At 56.7% G+C, this 21,988-nt stretch overlaps 1 protein-coding gene across 1 annotated transcript in view; it reads right to left on the bottom strand.

Moving 5' to 3' along the window:
* SETD1B (SET domain containing 1B, histone lysine methyltransferase) overlaps positions 1-21,922 on the bottom strand; it is a 28,402-nt gene extending 6,480 nt beyond the window's left edge. The window contains exons 1-12 of the mRNA XM_026450675.2: positions 21,432-21,922; positions 21,126-21,224; positions 20,222-20,492; positions 18,045-18,157; positions 15,519-16,754; positions 11,386-12,210; positions 9,076-9,337; positions 8,672-9,000; positions 8,472-8,577; positions 6,831-7,325; positions 3,002-4,261; positions 1,424-1,590 (exon numbers count right to left, since the gene is read on the bottom strand). Coding sequence (XP_026306460.1) covers positions 1,424-1,590; positions 3,002-4,261; positions 6,831-7,325; positions 8,472-8,577; positions 8,672-9,000; positions 9,076-9,337; positions 11,386-12,210; positions 15,519-16,754; positions 18,045-18,157; positions 20,222-20,492; positions 21,126-21,224; positions 21,432-21,605 — 5,337 coding nt within the window. The 5' untranslated portion in view covers positions 21,606-21,922. The remainder of the gene's footprint in view (positions 1-1,423; positions 1,591-3,001; positions 4,262-6,830; positions 7,326-8,471; positions 8,578-8,671; positions 9,001-9,075; positions 9,338-11,385; positions 12,211-15,518; positions 16,755-18,044; positions 18,158-20,221; positions 20,493-21,125; positions 21,225-21,431) is intronic.
* Positions 21,923-21,988: the final 66 nt, after the last annotated feature.

Below are 21,988 nucleotides of genomic sequence, written 5' to 3'. Positions count from 1 at the left end.
CTTTGCACTGCTGCTGTCCTAGGGAGGCCTGCTGGGGTCAGTGAGCCCCTCTCTGGTTTTAACTTCTTATGGAAGTCACTTTTTCACTTCTGTGGTCTCTTTGGGCGCCTTCCTGTGCTTTGCTTGGGTCTGACCCTCTGACTCCCCTTTGACTTGGAAATCCCTAACCCCTCTCCTGTTTTCTCCATCACGTTTTCCCTGCCTGGAATTACGTGCTTCTTTTTTCACTTGATTATTTCCCACAAGTCCCCACTAAAATATAAACTCCAGCCGGGCACCGTGGCTCACGCCTATAATCCCAGAACTTTGGGAGGCTGAGGCAGGAGGATCACTTGAACCCAGGAGTTCCAGATCAGCCTGGGCTACATAGTGAGACCCTGTCTCAGTTTTTTTTAATTAATTAATTTATTTATTTATTTTTTGAGATGCAGTCTCGCTCTGTCACCCAGGCTGGAGTGCTGTGGCCGGATCTCAGCTCACTGCAAGCTCCGCCTCCCGGGTTCACGCCATTCTCCTGCCTCAGCCTCCCGGGTAGCTGGGACTACAGGCTCCTGCCACTTCGCCCAGCTAGTTTTTTGTAGTTTTTAGTAGAGACGGGGTTTCACCGTGTTAGCCAGGATGGTCTCGATCTCCTGACCTCGTGATCCGCCCGTCTCAGCCTCCTAAAGTGCTGGGATTACAGGCTTGAGCCACCGCGCCCGGCCCAATTTTTTTTAATTTAAAAATAAAAATAAATAATTAAATTCCATGAGGAAAAGGATTTGGTTTTGTTCACTGCTATAGACCCAGAACAGTGCCTGGTACACAGCATGTACTCAATAGATATTTGCTAGATTAAAAAAGAATGAATGAGGCCAGGCGATGTGGCTCGTGCTTATAATCCCAGCAGTTTGGGAGACCAAGGCAGGCAGATTACTTGAGGTCAGGAGTTCAAGACTAACCTGCCCAACATGGCAAAATTCCATCTCTACTAAAAATACAAAAAATTTAGCCAGGCATGGTGATGGGCACCTGTAATCCCAGTTACTCGGGAGGCTGAGGCAGGAGAATCACTTGAACCCAGGAGGCAGAGGTTGCAGTGAGCTGAGATCGTGCCTCTGCACTCTAGCCTGGGTGACAGAGCAAGGCTTTGTCTCAAAAAGAGCCAAGCAAAAAACAAACAAAAAATGAATGAACTTGTGGAAACAGAGCTCCGTCACATCCCTGATTAAACCCTTGGGAGGTGCTCCAGGGCCCATGGGACTAAGGCAGATTCCTTCCTTCTCCTAGGCCCTGCCCACCCGCCTCTCCCCTTCCACTTGCACACTCTGTGTGCCAGCTCCTCTGGCCTCACAACTCCTCCTTCTGCCTGGCACCCCTCCACGAGTGCCCTGGATCCCCATGGCCCAACTGGCTCTGATGTGTCCAGGAGCCCTGGCAGTACCTGGGTGTCTGCGGGGGGCTCATCGGTGCTGGCACGGCTGCTGTTGAGGTATCTGAGCTTGTCCTTCTTGTCGATGGTGTAGAAGCCCTCACTGCGGGCACAGCCTGTCACGTGCTCGCGAATGCCATCGTCCCGTTTCTTTTTCTTAGCTGAAGAGAGGCTGGTGGGTGGGTGTGGGTCAAGGGCCACATGGACATTCTGAGAGTCCCTCCTGGTCCCTTCATAGACTGGTCCCACCCATCCTCAGACCACCCTCCAGAGACAGCGATGTCCAGTTCTACTGCCCACTCCCATGCCACCTCCACGCGGCTGCCCGCTGACCAACCCCGCTGACGGTCAATACCCAGTTGCATGGCTCTGGGTGTCTTTTTTTTTTTTGAGACATGGTCTCCTGTTGCCCAGGCTCGAGTGCAGTGGTGCAATTTCAGCTTACTGCAGCCTCAGTCTCCTGAGCAGCTGGAACTACAGGCAAGCACCACCACACCCAGCTCATTTCTGGATTTTTTTGTAGTGATGGGGTTTTGCTACGTTTCCCAGGCTGGCCTCGACCTCCAGAGAGCAAGTGATCTGTCCACCTTGGCCTCCCCAAGTGCTGGGTGTGTGAACCATTTTCTGCTCAGTTTCCCATCTGTAAATTGGGGTGACAGTGATGCCTCTGTAAGTGATGAAATATGCTTATGGTCCTTAGCAGAGTTTTGTGTTTTTTGAGACAGTCTCGCTCTGTTGCCCAGGCTGGAGTGCAATGGTGCGATCTGGGCTTACTGCAACCTATGCCTCCTGGGTTCAAGCAATTCTCCTGCCTCAGCCTCCAGAGTAGCTGGAATAATAGGCATGTGCTACCACGCCCGGCTAATTTTTGTATTTTTAGTAGAGATGGGGTTTCGCCATGTTGGCCAGGTTGGTCTCAAATTTCCAGCCTCAAGTGATCCACCCACCTCAGCCTCCCATAGTGCTGGGATTACAGCCGTGAGCCATGGTGCCCGGCACTGAGCAGAGCTCTTGACACAAACTGAGTGCTCACAAATCAGTCTAATACAACAGGGATAATGAGGGGTCTAGCCTCACAGGCCTATGCGAACAACCAAGCCTCATGAAAGCCTAGTGGTGAAAAGCTTGGACTCTAGAGCCAGGTTTGCCTGGGTTCAAATCTCAACTTTGCCACTTGTAGCTGTGTGACTTTGAACAGGTCACTGAACCTCTCTGAGCCTTAGTAAAATGGGAATCATACCCCTATCTCACCAGGCTCCTGGGAGGATTACCTGAGGTTATGAAGGGGACAAGGAAGCCCTCAGCCCTTGTATGCTGTTACAGCACTGCTGTTACATGTGGCCCTGAGACCTGCTAACTCTGGGGGTGAGATGGGCCTGGCAGAGGAGTCCTTAAAACGTGCCAATGATGATTCACTCCGGAGCCTGGCATGGTGCTGGCACACAAACCCCGCTTGGGAAGTGACGGTGGTGCGTGCTGTCACCTTCACGGGCACCGTGGGCTGCTATAGACCGGGAGGTGGGGCGCAGAGAGGCGAGCGGGCACTTCCTGCATCCCAGAAGGTGCAGAGCCCACATGCTGGCAGGATATAGGGATGGTAGACCCAGAGCGTGTCGTTAAGCCAGTCCATGCCGTTGTCCTGCTGCAGCAGCCGCTCGTAAGTGACACACAGGAAGCGGATGTCCTCGTCGTCGATGCCCCCGTTCCAGATGTCATACAGGATGGTCATCTCCTCAAACTCCGAGCGAGGCCGGAAGAGGGGCTGGGGTGGCGAGAGTTCAGGCGAGCCCGCAGGTGGCACCAGGTCCTCGTGGCGCTTCTTAGGTGGCCGGCGCCACGGCCCCCGACTCTTGGCCAACTCCATGTACTCCTCAGTGACCTCCTCACGCCCACGGGGGCCCGGAGGGATGGCCTCGGAGGGCCACTGGTTGTCTAGCTCCTTAAAGGGCAGCTTGGTGGGCTCTACAGGTGGGGGAGGTGGGGGTGGGGGTGGCTGGGGGGGAAGGGGTGGCGGAGGGGCTGGGATCCCCGCGTTCCGGAAGTCCAGGGTCACCGTCCGGGGGTCATGAGTGCTAGGGAAGACGGGGGTCTGCGGCTGGCCCGGCAGGAGCAGGAGTTCCCTTCCAAGGGCGGCCCCTGCTGGTGGCCGGATCAAGGGCCCATCTAAGGAGAGCATAGATGGTGGGGATCGCCGGGGCCGGCCCGGCTTTCTCTTCATTGGGGGTGGGCAAGAGGCCAGGGGGGCGGGCAGCAAGGGCGGCAGCGGGGTGGGGGTACGAGCCTGGGCCCGCAAGACAGCGGGTAATGCCAAGGGCAAGGGCAGGGGCAGGGGCAGAGGGAGGGGCAGGCCCGTCTCCAGGAGCACCGGGGAGGCCAGGGGCCCGGAGCGTTCATCACGTCGGCCAGTGGGGAGCGGGCAGACGGGCAGAAGCAACGGCCCACTGGGCTCGGAGAAGGTGGGTGTGAAGCTGAAGTCCCGGCCAGGTGTCCGAGGGAGGCCCCCACTGTTCAAGCCAGGGGACGGAGCTGGGTAGGAGAAGGGGCTGCCGGGCACTTGCGGAGAGCTCAAGGACAGGCCACTGCTGCCCCCTGATAGCGGGGGCTCCCCGCCTGGTGTGGCTGGCACCGTCTCTGTGCTCTGCGACTTGGCCAGGCTGCCACAGAGGCCTGGAGTATGTGGGGGGTGGTCTTCAGCAGGGTGCTCCGGAGGGACAGATGGATGTGAGGCATCTGTGGTCTCAGGCTCCGGCGGTGGGCTGGGTGGCCGGGGTGGTCGTGGGGGCGGCAATGGTGGTTGCAGGGGCAAGGGGAGCATCACAGGGGGCTCCAGCTCCACTTCCAGGTCATGCTCTGCAGAGAGGTGAGCAAACACGAGACAGCTACCATTCAATCCAAACGTCTCTCAGGGCCTTACTCTGTGCTCCATACCTGGCTGGCTCACAGCTGAGTCCGAGCACAGGACCTGTCCATCTCCAGTTAAACCTCTCAAGGACTGCTCAGCGCCCAACCCAGTGCCAGGCACACAGTATGTCCTTTATCTATGATGGTAGGCTAAATCACAGATGCAGGAGACATGTATCCCAGCCTTTCACACTATGTCTTCAGAACAAAGTCTGAAGTCCCTGTGGCCTAAGAAAATCTGCTCTATGACTGAATAAAATTAAACAAGTCTCTTTTCTGCAGGACTTGTCAGGGCCTTCAAGGATTTTTCTCCCAGCACTTACCTCCACTGTCACGGGATACATTTCTTAAATTTTTAACTAATTTACTTTTTTTTTTATTTTTGAGACGAGTAGAATGCAGTGGCATGATGGTTTAGCCACTGCAGCCTAAACCGCCAGGGCTCAAGGGCTCCTCCCGCCTAAGGCTCCTGAGTAGCTGGGACTACAGGCATGTGCCACCACGCCCAGCTCATTTTTAAATGTTTTGTGGGGATGGGTTCTCACTATGCTGCCTAGGCTGGTCTTGAACCCCTGGTCTCAAGTGATCCACCAGCCGTGGCCTCCCAAAGTGCTGGGATTACAGATGTGAGTCACCGTGCCTGACCACAGAATACATTTTTTTCATTTTATATTTTTATATCATTTTATTTTATTTTTATTTTTTTTGTGAGACAGTCTCACTCTGTTGCACAGGCTGGAGAGCAATCTCAGCTCACTGCAAGCTACCTCTGCCTCCCAGGTTCAAGCTATTCTCCTTCCTCAGCCTCCTGAGCCACTAGGGTTACAGGCAGTGCCACAACGCCCTGTTAATTTTTTGTATTTTCAGTACAGACAGGGTTTCGTCATGTTGGCCAGGCTGGTCTCAAACTCCTGACCTCAGCTGATCTGCCCACCTTGGCTTCCCACAGTGCTGGGATTACAGGTGTGAGACACCGTGCCAGGCCCATTTCTTTTTCTTTTTTCTTTCTTTTTTTTGAGACAGAATCTCACTCTATAGCCCAGGCTGGAGTGCAGTGTGGCACGATCTCGGGTCACTGCAACCTCTGCCACCCAGGTTCAAGAAATTCTTCCTTAGCCTCCCAAGTAGCTGGGCTTATAAGAGCCTGCCACCTGTTTTTCATTTTCTAACTGATCTGTTGTCATCTGTTCCCCTGCTCCGTGGGAGCAGATACTTTTGTCTGTTTGGTCCCCTGTTGTATTGCTACCGCTCAAAATAATAGCAGGGACACAATAGAGGCTTAATATTGAGTCAATGCTCAAAGACTGTGGTTAATGGTGGAATAAACAAAACAAAACACAGTCGTCCCTCAATACACACAGGGAATTGGTTCCAGCACTCCCTGGTATACCAAAATCTGCACATACTCAAAGCTTGTAGTCCGTCTTGCAGAACCCATGTATACGCAGGCGGTCGCCCTCCATACAGGTGGGTTTAGCATCCCACCGGTCTTTCCTGTCCATGTTTGGTTGAAAACTGCATGTCAGTGGGCCCTAGCCATGTGTTCAGTGTACAACAGGGGCAGCTGTAATCCTTTCCTGAGGGACTTATTAAAGGTAGGTGCTAGGCCAGGTGTGGTGGCTCAACCCTGCAATCCCAGCATTTTGGGAGGCTGAGGCGGGCAGTTCACAAGGTCAGGAAATCGAGATCATCCTGGCCAATACTGTGAAACCCCGTCTCTACTAAAAATACAAAAAATTAGCCGGGCGTGGTGGCGGGCACCTGTAGTCCCAGCTACTCGGGAGGCTGAGGCGGGAGAATGGCATGAACCTGGAAAGCGGAGCTTGCAGTGAGCCGAGATCGCGCCACTGCATTCCAGCCTGGGCAACAGAGCAAGACTCCATCTCAAAAAAAAAGGTAGTTGCTAACCACATGCAGCTATGTAAGCCAAAATAAATTGAACACTACTACAAATTGAGTTCCACTGTGCCACTGGCCATGTTTCAAGAGTGTGGTAGCAACATTGTGTCTGACGGCTACGGTGCTGGACAGCACAGCTGGAGAATGCCGCCGTCACTGTGTAAAGTTCTACTGGCCATGCAGTTAGAGCCTCTCCTATGCTCTGTGAAGCTTCATCACAATGCTGGAGGGGGCAACGCCTGCAGCCCTCACCTGGCCCATCACCCCAGGGCCTCCCCCACCCACCTGTCACTAACGTAACCATGGACACCCAGCCTCCTTTTGGGGAGCATCTCATAGGAATGATGGTCCAAGGACCAAGCCACCAGGGAAACACTGGCAGTGAGGACTGAAAAATAGCAGTGGTTCCCCTTTGGGTTGATCTACTCAGTGCCAGGCTCCGTGCTGGCACCCAACACCTCATCTCGCTCAAGGGAGGCACAACTGACTGATCTCATTTTACAGGGGAAACTGAGGCTGGGGACGGTCAGCCATCTATCCAAGGAAGCCTGGGCTAATTCTGACTGTGAGGACTTCCTGCCTCCCTCCCACCACCCTCCCAAAGGGTTGCAGGTGTTACCTGGAGCTCGTTCAGGGGACAATGGGGGTCGGGCCTCCACCTCTCTGGCAGGGGGCTCTGGAGACAGCAACATGGCCCCTTCCTGGCTCAGGCCTGGCTCCTCGGGGGCCTCCCTGGAGTCCACTGGCTCTTCAACACCCACAGGCAAGGGGGGCTCATCCAGCATGGGGGGCCGCTCCTCAGGGGCCGCAGCCTCAGTCTTGATGTCCACCTCCTCTTCCATGCCCGACGAGTCCACCGCTGGGGCTCCCGAGGCCAGAGGAGCTCCCGCCCCGTCCTGCTCAAAGTCCTCGGGGCCTGCAGAAGCCATGCTTTCCTCTGCCACCATCGCCTCCTCCTCCTCTTCTTCCTCCTCCTCTTCCCTGGTCGCTACCTCCTCTTCATCCTCTGAGGATGAGGGTGAGGACTCGGAGCTTGACTCAAACTCAGAAGACTCGGAACTCTCACTGGATGACGTGGCTTCAGCCTTGGAGGTTCCAATGCTCACTGTCTCCTCTGGATGGGGGACACAGAGGAGGGGCTGCTGAGGACCCACTGTGCCCCTGCCCCACCCAGACCCCTCACCAATGGCCTCAAACTGGCAGCACCCACGTTGAACATGACCCTCAGATATGTGTGTGGGGAGTGTGTTTACTAGTATTTTTTTTTGTTTTTGTTTTTGTTTTGAGACGGAGTTTTACTCTTGTTGCCCAGGCTAGAGTGCAGTGGCACGATCTCAGCTCACTGCAACCTCCACTTCCTGTGTTCAAGTGATTCTCCTGCCTCAGCCTCCCAAGTAACTGGGATTACAGGCGTGTGCCACCATGCCCGGCTAATTTTGTACTTTTAGTAGAGACGGGGTTTCACCATGTTGGCCAGGCTGGTCTCAAACTCCTGACCACAGATGATCCATTTGCCTCGGCTCCCAAAGTGCTGGGATTACAGGAGTGAGCCACCACACCCAGCCACCAGTAGTCACTTTTAAAAATTGAGGTAAAATTAACATAACAGAAAACTGCTCGTTTTTGTTTTTTTTGAGACGGCGTCTCGCTCTGTCACCTAGGCTGGAGTGCAGTGGGGCAATCTCGGCTCACTGCAAGCTCCACCTCCCAGGTTCTTGCCATTCTCCTGCCTCAGCCTCCCCAGTAGCTGGGACTACAGGTGCCTGCCACCACGCCCGGCTAATTTTTGTATTTTTAGTAGAGACGGGGTTTCACCATGTTGGCCAGAGCTGGTCTTGAACTCCTACCCTCAGGTGATCCACCAGCCTAGGCCTCCCAAAGTGCTGGGATTACAGGTGTGAGCCACTACACCCGGCCAACTGCTCGTTTTAAAGTGATAATTCTAGCAGCATTTAGTACATCTGGTTCCTAAGTATTTTCATCAGCTGAAAAGGAAGTCATGCAGGCTGAGCAAGTCCCCCGAACGCCAGGCTCTCTAGCACTAAGGACCACAGACCTGCTTTCTGTCTCTATGGACGTGCCATTCTGTTCAGGACACTCCCTGAAGATGGAACCGTAGGCCACCCCATGTGTGTGTTTTAACAAGGTAACGTCTCAAAAGCACATTTTGGCTCAGAAGTATTTTTGACAATTGCTCAGGCTCTGCCCTGGGGAAAGAGGGACCCCAGGAGGGCCAGACAGCTGCGGCCTCCCTGCTCACCTTCATCCGAGTCCCCTTCGTCCTTCTCACTCGCCTCTGACAGGGCTGTGTCTTCGTCATCGTTCTCAGACTCGTCCCGGTCATCACTGTCATCATCGTCGTCATCCTAGGGGAGAGGGAAGGGTAGGGACAGGTGAGCCCAACGGCCTGGCCATTGTTGCCTGGCCCAGCCTCCTGAGGCTTCCTGGCCTGTTAGGTACCTTATCTGATGTGGATGAGGTTGAGGAGGAGGACAGCTGGCTCCTGGGGCCTTCCTCCTCCTCCACCTCCTCCTCCTCCTCCTCGGTGGTCTCCTGTTCCTCCTCCTTGTCGGAGGCCGAGGACGAGGGTGAGGTGGTTGAGGACCCCGAGGATGATGACGCCGATGAGGAGGAGGACGCCGACAAGGACTCCTTCTCGTCCTCCTCCCCGCCACTGTCCAGCTCCAGAGGCCGCGCCGGCCGCCGCCGCACACCCACGCCCTTGGGGTCCCGCTTGGCGAGCTCACAGGGGGTGTCTGCCATGTCCCGGTCTCGCTCTCGCTCGGACTCTGCAGGGAGGGAGGGAGTCAGAGCTGGGCTGGGGGGATGCAGAAGAAGGGGACCCCAACACCCAGAGCACCAACCTTCATCTTCCTCATCCACAGAGGTTGAGGGCCGCAGCCGCTTCTGGTCACCAGATGAGGTGGTGTCTGGTGGCTCCTTCCTCTTGACCTTGAAGGAGGGCAGGCGAATGGCCCCACGCAGCCCAATGCCCAGGCCCAGGCCCTCGTAGCCCAGGCCCTCGCCCTTGCCCCATGACTCCAACAGGCATGAGGCGATGCGGTCCTTAGGCTTCGGCCTGTCCTCGTCCTTGTGCTCGCCCGACTTCACCGGGGTCAGCGAGGCCTGGGGTGGAGATAGGAGGGGCCCGTTACCGCTTCTGGCACCACCAAACCCTGCAGGGAGCCCTCCCAGGGCTACCTTCTGCTCGGCAGTAACAGCCACCACAGGTAACTGCGTCCTCATTCCCTACACGCCTGGCCATACTATGCCGTTACCCAGAAGGCTCCAGAGCACCGCTCTACCTCACAGATCCTCAATGTCCTCCCCTGTAAAATAGGACTACTGCAGCTGCCTGCCTTACAACAGTGGCCTTTGTACTTTGCAGACAATCCAAAAATGACACCATCGGGACACATCTGTGCCACAGCTGCACCACCACCTTCACAGGGTAAGATTCACACTATCCCACTCTGTCTTCTCTTCCCATGCATTAAAAACAGGACCTGCTGGCTTTATGTCACTGCTCCCTAAGGGGTTGCCCCTGAGGTTCTGAAATGCTCTGCCTTCAAAGGGATACTGTGAGAATTAACAAAACGAGCCACATGAAGAGCTTTGCAAGGTGCAGGGCACATGAGGTCTGGTGGCTCTTTTTATTCAAATTGTGAATGGAATAGCTATTAGCTGTTAGTGTAGGGTCAGTATAAATTGGTTGAACCATAAAGAGCTGTGTATCCATGATTTCCGATGGTTCATTCTAATTTTACTACCCAGTTATACGATGACAAACAGGCTCTGACATGGGGTCCCTTACCTATGTGGCAAAGAGCAAGCATTTCCCAAAGCAGGCTCCAGGGGCACTCAAACTCATAACCATGGTCACCCCTTGGGTGAGCAGGGGGGAATGGTGTGGAGGGTGGTGATTAAGGGGAGTTTAAAGTACTGAAGAAAAAGTTCTCTCTTATGGAGAAAGGAAGTCATTTTAGATTATTTGTAAGATTACAAATAGACAAATAATATGTTAAAAAGAAAAAAAGAGGCCAGGTGTCGTGGCTCACACCTGTAATCCCAGCACTTTGGTAGGCTGAAGCACGTGGATAACTTGAGGTCAGGAGTTCCAGACCAGCCTGGCCAACATGGGGAAAGCCCGTCTTTACTAAAAATACAAAAATTAGCCAGACATGGTGGTGGGTGCCTATAGTCCCAGTTACTCAGGACACTGAGGCAGGAGAATCGCTTGAACGCAGGAGGTGGAGGCTGCAGAGGGCTGAGATCACGCCATTGCACTCCAACCAGGGTGACACAGTGAGACTCCGTCTCCAAAAAGAAAAAGAAAATAGTAAGTAGGCCAGGAGCAGTCCCAGCCCAAAAGGCAGAGGATCACTTGAGCCTAGGAGTTCAAAACCAGCCTGGGCAACATGGTGAAAGTCTGTCTCTACAGAAAAACACAAAAATTAGCTGGGTGCACATGCCTATAGTCCCAGCTACTTGAGGCTGAGGTGGGAGGATCCCTTGAGCACAGGGACGTTGAGGGTGCAGTGAGCTATGATTGTACCACTACACTCCGGCCTGGATGACACAGCGAGACCGTCTCAAAAAAAAAAAAAAAGGAAAAAAGTCGTCCAAGCCAAGGCAGGGCTCCGTGTAAAAGGCAGCATGAGGGGAGGTGAGGGGAGTCAAGTTCAAAGGGCGTCACAGCTGTGAGCTGTCTGCGACGGTGGGGACAGCCTGCACCAGGTGTCCTGTGTGCGGCCACTAGGCACCTGTGGCTCCTGAGCACTTGAAATGTGGCAGGGACAAAGGAGGAGTTTTTAATTTTACTCTATTTTAATTAATTAATTTAAATTAATTTACACATTTCTTTTTAGAGATGGGCTCTTGGTATACTGCCTAGGCTGGTCTTGAACTCCTAGGCTCAAGCAATCCTCCCACCTCAGCCTCCCAAAGTGCTGGGATTAAAGGTGTAAGCCACCATACCTGGCCATTAATTTAAATTCAAAGAGCCACATGCATCCAGCGGCTGCTAAAGTGGAGCAGTTTGCGGAACTTTGAAAGCAGCCACATGAACTGCAGCTCCCATACTGGGGTCCATGGCAGCGTTTCCAGTTAACAGTCTCAGGGAAACAAGACGTGCCCGGCTGGGGTCCTGCCCCCATCCGCACCCACCCACCCACCTTGGCCATCCGCTCCTTCTTGTCCCACCACTCGTCGAAGGCCCGGAAAGCCACCACTTCCACCATCTTGCGATTCAGGTCACGCTTCATGATGGCCTTGAGCTCTTTGAGGACCACCAGCAGGACGCCATCCACCGTGGCTTTGTGCGGGTCCTCCTGGCGCGGCACATAGCCTGGTGGAGGCACTGATGGGTCAAACTTGGGCAGTGGTGGCCAGTGCTGCCCGCGGCCTGGGCCGGAGTTGCTCAGGGAGAAGGGGCCCCGGTAGGGCGGCAGGTTGACGAACTGGAGCCCAGCTGAGGCAGCAGCGGCTGCAGCGGCCATGAAGGGCGGGTAGGGGCAGGCACCCTGGCCCGTCATCAGCCGACTGAGCACCTGCGTTTGCATCTGGAAGGACATGGGCATGCCACCCCACTGGCCACCCAGCACGTGGCTCATGTCCACCTGCATCACAGGGAACAGGCCCGGCGGAAAGGGGGGCAGTGGTGGCAGGATGGGAGGGGGCGGGACTCCAGGTGGCGCTGGCAGGGGTGGTGGGGGCACTGTCACAGCAGGGTGGGCTGGAGGGGGTGGGGGTGGGGGCGGGGGCAGCGGTGGGGGCATGGGGAAGCCAGGCTGCGGTGGGGGTGGTGGTGGGGGTGGGGGGAGCGGGGGGAAGCCGGGTGGCGGGGGCAGTGGCAGGGTTGGGGCCAGCACGGAAGGGGCTGCCACAGCTGCCGCTCCTGGGGTCACCACCATGGGCTTGGGGCAATCGGCGCTGGTGATGGGGGCTGAGGGCATCTCATCATCTGAGATCTCCATGTCCTCGCCTGAGGACTGCTGGCCCTGCAGAGAGAGCAGGGAAAGACAGTAAGGTGAGTCTGGAAGGCCAAGTGGCTCTCGGAGTCCCCTCTTCAAGACTAGCAATCAGCGGCACTCCCGGCTGTGTGACTCAGTGCAAGCCATTCAGTCTCTCCAAGCCTCAGCTTCTTCATTTGCAAAATGGGCATCACAGTTTCTGCGCGTGGAGTTACCACTAGAATTCATTCATTCATTCCAATTCAACAAACATTTGCTCAGTACAGGTCTAGGTGCTGGGGAAACGGAAGTGAAGAGGCAGACAAACATCTTACTCTCAGGGAGCAGAGCCAGCAGGAAGAGGCAAAGGATGATGAGGGTGAAGATGGGAAACGTGAGGGAGAGAAAGAAGGCAGGGAGAGGGGTGGGGCACAGAGGATGAGACTGTTGCAATTTCAGAGATTCTGTTGCAACTTGTATGCAGAAATAGTTGCCACTTCCATAGCATCTCTTATGTGCCAGGGCCTTTCTAAACACTCCACACTTATTAACTCAGCTAAACCTCAGAACAGCCCTATTTTCAACTCTATTTTTGCCCCACGAGGAAACTGGGGCACAGAGAATTTAAGTAACCTGCCCAAGGCCACACAGCCAAGAAGAGATGGAGCCGGGATTTGAACCAGGAAGTGGTTCCGCGGCCTGTGCTCTCGGTGAGCCTGCTGTCCTCACTCTACAGCAGACGGCCAGGCAGAAAAGGTGACATTGGAGCAGGGGATTTAGCAGCACTAAGGCCCATAAACAGGAAGTATGTTGTTATTTACTTTTCCTTGATTACTCCTTTCACCTAGTCTCCTGACTGCACACTCAATATGGGCCCGCGTGGGGCTAAGCGCTGCAGACGGCTGTTTCATTTCTTACCCCAAAGACAACCTCACAGGGCGGGGGCATGGGGGGCTCTGCTCCGACCCCTTTTGACAGTTAATAAACACACTCAGAGCCTCAGCCGTGGCCCCACGGCACAGCCAGTCAGAAGAAGGACTGGAACCCAGGACCTGCCCAGTGCAGGGCTGCAGCTGGGATCCAGGGAGGTGGTGACTCAGGGTGAATGTGGGAGGTGTCAAGGATGGGCGTGGGGCTTTAGGGAGCTGAGTGGACAGGCCTGGAATTGGGGTGGGGGGACCTTTGAAGGCTGAGGGGGAGTGGGGCTGGAGGTGAAATCTGTACAAGTTGCAGGATCAGAGGTCAGACTACAGATGAGGAAGGCCTCAGAGGGAAACTGCAGGTGCGGGAGTAGGAGGAGGGGGACTACCAAAACTAAGGCAGCAGGAGGAAGCTCCAGACTTTACTAGGTCCCCTCTGTGTGCGCACACACACACACATACACACATACACACACACACACACATACACACATATGCACGCGCACATTCTGCTTCTCAGGATCCCCATGCACATCAAGAAGAGACAGGCGGGCTCGGGTGGATCCTCAAAGAGCGCTCCCCCATCAGTCCTGGACAGCGCCGAGCACAGCGCGCCGCGGCACGCAGAGGGTTAACCAGGGCCGCCGCCGCCGCCGCCGCCGCTGCCAGCCAATCACAGGGAGGCGGATCCTGCGCTCCAGCCCTGGCCGGCCCTGCCCCTCCCTCCACCCCGGGGTGAGAAGCGGCAGGAATTTGCTGAGCACCGGGAGCCCAGCAGGCCTGGCGATCCCTGGAGCATCCTGTGCGGCACCTCACTTAAGCTGAGGCCCTGTGCTGCAGGGACTCTCAGAGGCCCATTTGGCAGATGACGAAACTGAGACTCAGAAAGGCAAAGTGCCTTCCCCAGGGTCACATAACCAGTAGGTGGCTTAGCGGGACTCAAGGACTTGAGCCTGAACTTTTAACGACCAGCCACTGTTTAGTAGAAAAGCTCCCCCTGCACCCCCGGCTGGCGCCGCCTGCGCCGCTCCCCCACCTCAACCTCAGCCTAGGCTGGGACAGGATCCAGCTCCCCGCACTGCGCTCAGCCGCAGGAAGCCCAGGCACTAGTCCCCGGTGCCAGCAGGGGGCGCACGCGGGCCGGCCCGAAGCTTCCCAGGACTCGGCCGCTCCCTGCGCTGGCGGCCGGGCAGTCCCAGACCCCGGCACCCGGGGCCTCTGCCTGCCTTTCGCTCCAGCCACTCCGGGCCTCTCAGCCCTGGACCATGGTCAGCATGGTAAACACTCTTCACCCCAGGCAGCCTGGACGGAGCGGAGGAGGAGGGTGCCAGGGCCGGCGGCCCCCCTACAGCTGCACACCTGTCAACGCCCCCTGCCAAGGCCCCCTGCCTGGACCTCTTGATGCCAGAAACCACTTCCCCAGAACTGCCTGGAGGCCCCCTGGAGCCCCAGCCACCTGCGGCACCCTCCCCGGCAAGCCAAGTTCCTCTCGTTCCTCCCTGAGGCAGCCAGACCCGCCTCATCAAAGGGCCCAAGAAGGGGGCAGTCCTCCTCCCCTCCGCCCACAGGGACACAGAGCTCTGTCTAAGCCCCTGGCTGCCCATGCCCACCGGAGCTGCGGCTCCAAAGCAGGTGACTGGACCGAGAAGGAGCAAGGAGGATGACCCAGCACCCTCCCAAGGGAACCTGGCACGTGGCACCCTCACCCCAACCCAATCCCTGGACGGGACTACCTGAGGCTGGCGGTTTAGGTAATGAGACCCCAAGACCTGAGGAGAGGGTGGGGGATGGTCAACTTCGCCTGTTTCTCGCAAAATGGCGCCCCACCCCCACCCCAAGTTAGCTCTTAACTCCTTCATCCCTGGAGCCAGTGGGAGAAGGAGGGAAACTTCAGCACCCTCCCTGTCTGCCATGGTTTCTCCCTCCTCAGAGGGCACCAGACTCTAGGAGACAGTGCTGCGGGGCTTCACCCCACTTAGGTCAGCACAGTACTCTGGCCAATTTCTCTCCTTCCCTCTGCCTGCCAAGACTCTCTCCCTGATTGTTCCCAAGTCACACAACAGACAAGGGGACCAAGAGCCATCCCCACAGCGAATACTCTCTGAAACCTCAGCAAACTCCTACCAAAGAGGCTCAGGCCAGAATGTATCCCTAGGAGAAACTGACTTCTTACCTAACAAGGAGAGCATCAGAACTAGGCCATGCTTTCCTTCTTTCCATGGCTGCTAGGGAGCTCACTGCCAAACCAATTGCTCAATCACAGCCCTTGGTGTTTTTTGCATCCCCTTTTTATTCTCTAAGTTCCACCTGTTATATTGGCTTCCCTAGCCCCATTGCTTCTGCATCTTAGCTAGTCATGCTAAATGCTTGAGGGGGGAAAGGGACATACAAGATAGACAAAACCAGTCCCAGACAGATGGACAGACACGGTGGTACCTCATCCATCTTCTCTGAGGTCGGGGTTCTGTCTCCAACCAGGTCCAAGGCCACCTCAGCTGTCTGGCCCAGAAGCCCAGCAGGGTCCGGAGGGCCTGGCTCGGGTGGAGGCCGAGGCCCAAGGCCCAAGTCGAGCTCCTCATCCTCATCGGAGTCTGGCAGGGGTGTTGGGCTGATGTCCTCCAGGCCGGTGCTGGAGGGGCGTGAGGAGGGGGGTGTGGGGCCTCGGAAGCCTAGCTGGGAGTTGGTGCCAAAGGGGGCCAGTGGAGAGAGCTGGGAGGAGGAGGAGGAGATGGGGCTGCCCTCCATCTGCAGCTCGGTGTCCGAGTCTGGCTCCCTCAGGAAGAGCAGCTTGGTGCGCTGCTCCTTCAGCAGCATCTCGATGCGCGAGTCCAGGCTGTCGTGGGGCTTCTCTGGCCCTGCAGGGGACGACTCCAGTGTGGGCGTGCCGGGGCTGTCACAGGGCTCAGGACTCCAGCCGAAGGTGGGCCGGCCCCCCAGCTCCATGCTGTTGGTGTCGGGGGGCGGAGGGCCGGGTGGCGTGCCTGGCTTCTCCTTGGCCAGAGGCTCAGCAGGTGGCAGGGGTGGGGGCGCCGGTGCCCTCCGGAACTCCCCGCTGTCGCGGGCCCCAAAGGTGGCTGTGGCTGTGGCTGTGGGCTCTTCTGGGGGTGGAGGGAAGTGGGCCACTGGGGTCTGATATGGAGAGAAAGACTTGAATCCAGGAGCAGAGGTTGCCTGGGCGGGTGGTGGAGTGTGGGCAAATGTGGCCGAATCCTGTGGTTGGGCCTTGAAGGGGGGGCCACTGCTGCCCCCAGTGCCGCTGACTGCTCCGAATGGGAGGTCTGAGGAACCCCGGAAGGCGGCTGTGGCCCCAGCCACCGCAGTGACCGCGGGAGAATTGTGGACATAATGATGTTCATGGCGACGGTTGTAGGCGTCGGTGAACTTGCTCTCATGGCGCCGGGCCTTGAACGTCACTGCGGGGTCCTGGCTGAAGAGGTATGAGGGTGTGGGCTGGCGGCTGGAGTAGCTAGAGTCCTGTGAGAAAGGGGTGCCCAGGCGCGGTGTGAGCGGGGTGCCCTGTCCATAGGAGTTGGGTGTGTCCAGGCGGCAACTGGAGTAAGCTGTGTCCTGGGAGAAGGGTGTCCCACCGCTATTGGGGGTGACAGAGGAGGAGCCGGAGCCACAGCCTGCAGACAGGCCTCCATCCTTGAGGCGCTTCAAGGCATCTGACAGCTAAGGAGAGACAGAGATGTGAGACTACTGGGGGAAAACGTGCAATGGAACAGGGCTGTTTTCCCTTCTCACTCTGGCTGCTGGGGAGCTCAGAGCCAAACTGCTCTAGAACTGCAGCATAAGGAATGGAAGACGGGGAGATTGAGAAGGAGTGTCATGATGGTACTAACTTTTTCTCTAATCTTAGGGGTAGCCAAATATGTTCAGGGAACCTTGAGGGTTTTTCCTGATCCCAGAGGAGATAGAGAAAAGAGAAGACCATAACATCTTGGTTTAGGCTGGGATTTTCTTTTTGCCTCAGGCTGTCAGAAATCAAAGACTTTCCAGGCAGGATTATGACCAAGAACTACAATCTTGTGCACGAGAGGATGGCCAAGGGCTTTGTCCTCCTAGCCACCCAGTGTTTTAGGATTTAAAGTGATAAACAGAGGCCAGGCACGGTGGCTCATGCCTGTAATCCCAGCACTTTGGGAGGCTGAGGCGGGTGGATCACTTGAGGTCAGGAGTTCAAGACCAGCCTGGGTCAACATGGTGAAACCCCATCTCTACTAACCAAAAATACAAAAATTAGCCAGGTGTGGTGGTGGGTGCCTGTAATCCCAGCTACTCAAGAGGCTGAGGCAAGAGAATCACTTGAGCCCAGGGGGCGAAGGTTGCAGTGAGCCAAGATCGTGCCACTGCACTCCAGCCTGGGGACAGAGTGAGACTCCATCTCAAAAAAGTAAATAAAATAAAAATAAAGTGATAAACAGGCCAGTGGCAGCTAGTCAGCTTGATGCCAGAGAGGAGCTGGCATGAGACTCGCCCCATGTGAGAATCGTCCCTGTGTCCTGGGAGGCAGTGGTCTGGAAGGAGTCAGTCTTGCTCTGGAAGGCAGGGCATGAACTCTGGTTTCTGGGTTTAGGGGTAATGACATGCCCAGGACACCAGACACTAAGGACCCACTAAGAAACAGCAATGTCTGGCATCAACGTGGAAAAGCGGGCCCGGGCAGGCTCTGGGTCTGTGGGAATCGCAGCCTGTGCTGGGAAGGGGAGAAGCCACAGGAAACAGAACCAATCCCTCAGAGCCCCACTGCAGGAGAGCTTGGGAAAATGGGGCTCTAGGCCCTGCTCCCAATTGTGGGGGGCGTGGCCGGGTTTCACACCCTCCTAGGCCTTGGTCTCCAAAGCTGGAGACAGTGAGGTGGGGGTAGGCTGGGGGTCCTATCAGAGAGTTGGTGAGGCTTTCCAGAGGAGGGGGGCACATCGAAGAGCTGGCGATGGGGCAGACTGACGGCCATAAACCTACCTGCAGGGTCTCATTCACAATTGGAGAGACAGCGTCCAGCTCGCCCACTGGGAGAGTCTGGGGGGTGTATCGGCCAGTGACCAACAGTTCATAGAACCGCATTCGGGTTTCCCCTGTGGATGAGCAGGAAAGGGGGGACTCAGTGAGGTTCCAGGATGGAGCAGTCCCCACAGGGATTCCAACCTGTGTGGCACCCCGGTGGGTCCCTTGTGCCCCAGACCCCAGTCCTAGGGAGGCTGTGTGGCCGAGTTCCCACCCCTCTGCACCTCACTCAGGGTTCCCACCTCTTTAAGGAAGCTGCTGAGCTGCACCATTTTTCTGATCCTGAGATCCAGAAGCTAATGTCTCCTGGGGCTGAGACTCCCCCAAACCCAAACCCAAAACTGCCACCCGCGACACCAAGTCCCCCCAACCCCTGCATTACCTGGGCCATGGTGCCCAAAGAGCCACATCTTCCCCTTTCTGCTCAATACCCAGCGGTTTGCAGTGAGAGGAGGGGAAGCCCAGTTTGTTAAATATCTGGGGCCAGGTGGGCAGCAGAGTTTGTAACACACTCTAGTAGCACATACTGTGAACTACACAGGCCCTGACCAGGCTGAGGGCCCCAGGGGGGCCTGGGGACTACCTTGGGCTTGAACCCTCCACCCCTCAGCAGAAGGAGGCTTTTACAGACCAGGGCCCAGGGGTTATCGATATTTATAGAGCTTCAGAGGCAGCTGCTTACATATGCAAAAAAGACATGTTCCTGGAGCTACACTTTACTGGTCTCTTTCTTGAAATACAAACTTAGTTGGCAGTCTCTGAGGGCGTTTGTGTTTTTTGTTTGTTTTTTTTTTGCAGAAATGAAATTTTGTTGAGACCTGGCTGCTCCTTAAAATGTGGGCACGTGAAAGGGAAGGGGGTACCACATTCAATTTGATTATCAGGAAGAAATCATGCTGCGACCACCCAAGGTCCTCACTGCCCCCCAACCCCCAGAGACTGAGAAGCTAGGGAAAGAGGCGGGAGGGACTGTGGACTGGACAGAAAAAGAGGGCTGTGCCCTGAGAGGAGAAACAGAACCAGCCACAGGCTCGGCAAGTGTGCGTGGAATAATCATCACCACCCCGGCACCGGCTCACAGCTCGGTCAATACATTTTAATCATTAAACGCAAAAAAAGAAAAGTTCTGATTTTCCTGCCTTGGGTTTGGTGTGTCCCAGTTGCCCCTGAACCCCATGCTCACAAAATTCCTGGAAGCTGCACTTTTGCCCTCCCAGGCAGGGTTTCCCAGGGGACCCGGGTGGGTTAGGGACCAAATGGCATCTCCCCACTTAGCTGGTTGGCCCTCAAAGCACTCAGCACCTTCTTTTATTGATGGGAGTTGCCCTAAAGAGGCCTCAGGCACACTTTGGGGAATGCCCTCCAGTCCTACAAGCCCCTTAGTCCTGCAGGGGCCTCCAAAGACCCACAGGGTGGAAGGTATGGCCTCCCTAGCCAGCTCCAGAGAGCACCCAGCTGATTCCAGAGCAGGGGAGGTGCTGCGGTCTCTTTAAGAGAGAGGAGGGAAGACACAGTGTCAAGCCTTGAGCACCCAGAGCCGCCCACCCGGCTCTTCCCGGCTCTGCTCTTCCCTGGCGGCTCTATCGGGAACCTTATCAATGAAACAACACTCCCGGCCCAAGATTGGCTGCCACTTCCAGGGGGGAAGGGGCGGCAAGGGAGCGGGGGACACCCTGGATCCTTAGAGGACTCTCTTTTTAGTTTCCAGACCTTCTATTGATGTATTTAAAGGCATCTTAGTGGCACTCCCTCAGTCCCCCACAAGTAAACAAACTCTGCCTCTTCCCCTAACACAGGCAACGCTGGGGACTGTCTAAACCCAGGCCACCAAGGCTCAGAGAGGGGGCCTGCGGGGTTGTCAGCGGTGGGGAAGCCTCTAGGTGGTCCCTAGGGGTGCGGTGGCCAAGGACCGGCACAGTTGGTAAATTACAGACTGTCTCCTAGCAACAGACAACACATTTAGCTCCACGCGACTCTACCCTCAGGAGGGGGCTAAGAAAATAAATAAGGTTGTGGGGCGTGGGGGGGGAATTCCAAGGAAGAGTGAGGGTGGTCCTCCCCACGCTGCAGGAGGGGCGGGGAGGGAAAGGGTCGCGCTGACAGGTCTCCCCGCGCTCCTCCCCTGCCGGGCTCACCTTTGGTGTCCAGCTCCACGTGGATAATGTTGCCCATGACGGAAGTGCTATGCAAGTGCTGAACGGCATCCTTGGCTCCCCGGACCGTGGCAAAGACCACCTTGGCGATGCCCAGGTGCTTCTTGGTCTTGGGGTTGTACAAAATCTCCACCTCCTCCACCTCCCCATACTTCTTGCACATGTCCCTCAGAAAGTTTTCGCGGATGTTATCATTCAGCTTGGCAAATGTCACCTGCTTCGGAGGCACCGGGCCCACGTAGAACTCATCGATCTGGCAGGGACCGAGGGGGAAGGGAGTTTGGAAAACGTTTAAACCTAAGAGAAAACACAACATTCCCCCCCGCCCCCCGCAACTCGCCCGCCCGTTGAAAACAATAAACGGTAAAAAAAAAAAAAAACTAAAAAAAAAAAAAATTTTGGGGGGGGGAAAAAATGCACGCGGGCGGGCCCGGGAAGCGGAGGATTAAATCGTTTGGAACGTGGAAGTCCTCTGGGTTCGGAAGGAAAGGGGAAAAAGAAACAGTTTCTCTTTCCCCACCCCCCATTCTGGCCTCCTCTTCCTGCTGCCGGGTCAGGGGCGACCCCTCGGGCTTAGGAAGTTGTCTTTTAGGGGGCTGGCGAGAGGGGAGAGTCTCGGGGCCAAGCCCCCGGGCGGACTGGAGCCCCCCGCGGGGCGTGCAGGACACTGTATCTACGCCGTGATTACAGTTTCACCCAGTGTTATTTTGTTTACAGTAGCTGAGAGGGGACACCCTCTCGCCAGCGCTCTACCCCTCCCCGCCAAAACTTCCCTGGCCCCGGACGGCGGGAACTGGGAATCCGGCTGGGCTCGGTCAGGACTGGCGTTATTTTCGAACTCGGGGAGGTGGGGGAGGGACGGCGGGGCAGTGGGGAGGGGTCCTACTTTGAATTTGGGCACCGACAGCTCCAGCTCCTTGTTTTTGGTCCAGATCCCGACGACCCGGGGATCTTCAACAATTTCCACCGGGCGGTTGCTGGACATCTGTGGGGAGAAATTGGGGGGCCGGGATGGGAGGGCTGGTCGCCCTCCCCAGGGGCAGACCCCTTTCTCCAGGCACTTGTCAAACTCCAGGGCTGGGGCCCCGTCTGACAGTTGGCCGGGGGGTCGGGCGGGGGGTCCCCAGCCGCTAGGCGCGTCTCCCCCGGACGCGGCGGGGGGCACGGCTGGGGGGGCACGCCGGCTACTCACCGCCAGGCTGAAATGCTGCCCATCGTAGCGGTACAGTTTATGATGCCCCTTTTTCAGAGCCGGGTCAATCATCAACTTGTAACTTCTCCAATGGTGGTTCCTCCTCTCGCCCGAAGGGCCGGGCTGCGGCGGGGGCTGCTGGTGGTGGTGGTGGGGGGGGTGACTGTTCTCCATGCCGTTAACCCAACCTGAAAACCAGCAAGTTGTTGTCGTCTCCGCCGCGGCGGCGGCGGCCGCTTCTACACACACGCGAAAGAATCCAATCGGCTGGCCCCCACCCCCTCCCACCTTGCCAGCGCGCCCCGAAAGGAGCTGTCTCGCTAGCTCCCCCCAAAACAAGAATGGAGCGAGAGAATAACCCTTCCGGGAGAATTACGCGCCCGCCCGCTCGGCCACCGTCTCGGGGCGGCAGCGAGGGGCTCCCGGGGGTCCCCGGGGCGATCTGGCGGGGCCCGGGGCGCCCGGAGGACGCGGGCTCCGGCCCATGGTGTCCGCCCGGCCGCCCGGCGTGGCGCTCGCCCGCTCGGTCGGCCCGACTGTGGCGCGGGGCTCGCGGC

Source organism: Piliocolobus tephrosceles, unplaced genomic scaffold, assembly GCF_002776525.5.
Source record: "Piliocolobus tephrosceles isolate RC106 unplaced genomic scaffold, ASM277652v3 unscaffolded_23488, whole genome shotgun sequence".
Lineage (NCBI taxonomy): Eukaryota > Metazoa > Chordata > Mammalia > Primates > Cercopithecidae > Piliocolobus > Piliocolobus tephrosceles.
This window is presented reverse-complemented; position numbering and strand designations above follow the sequence as displayed.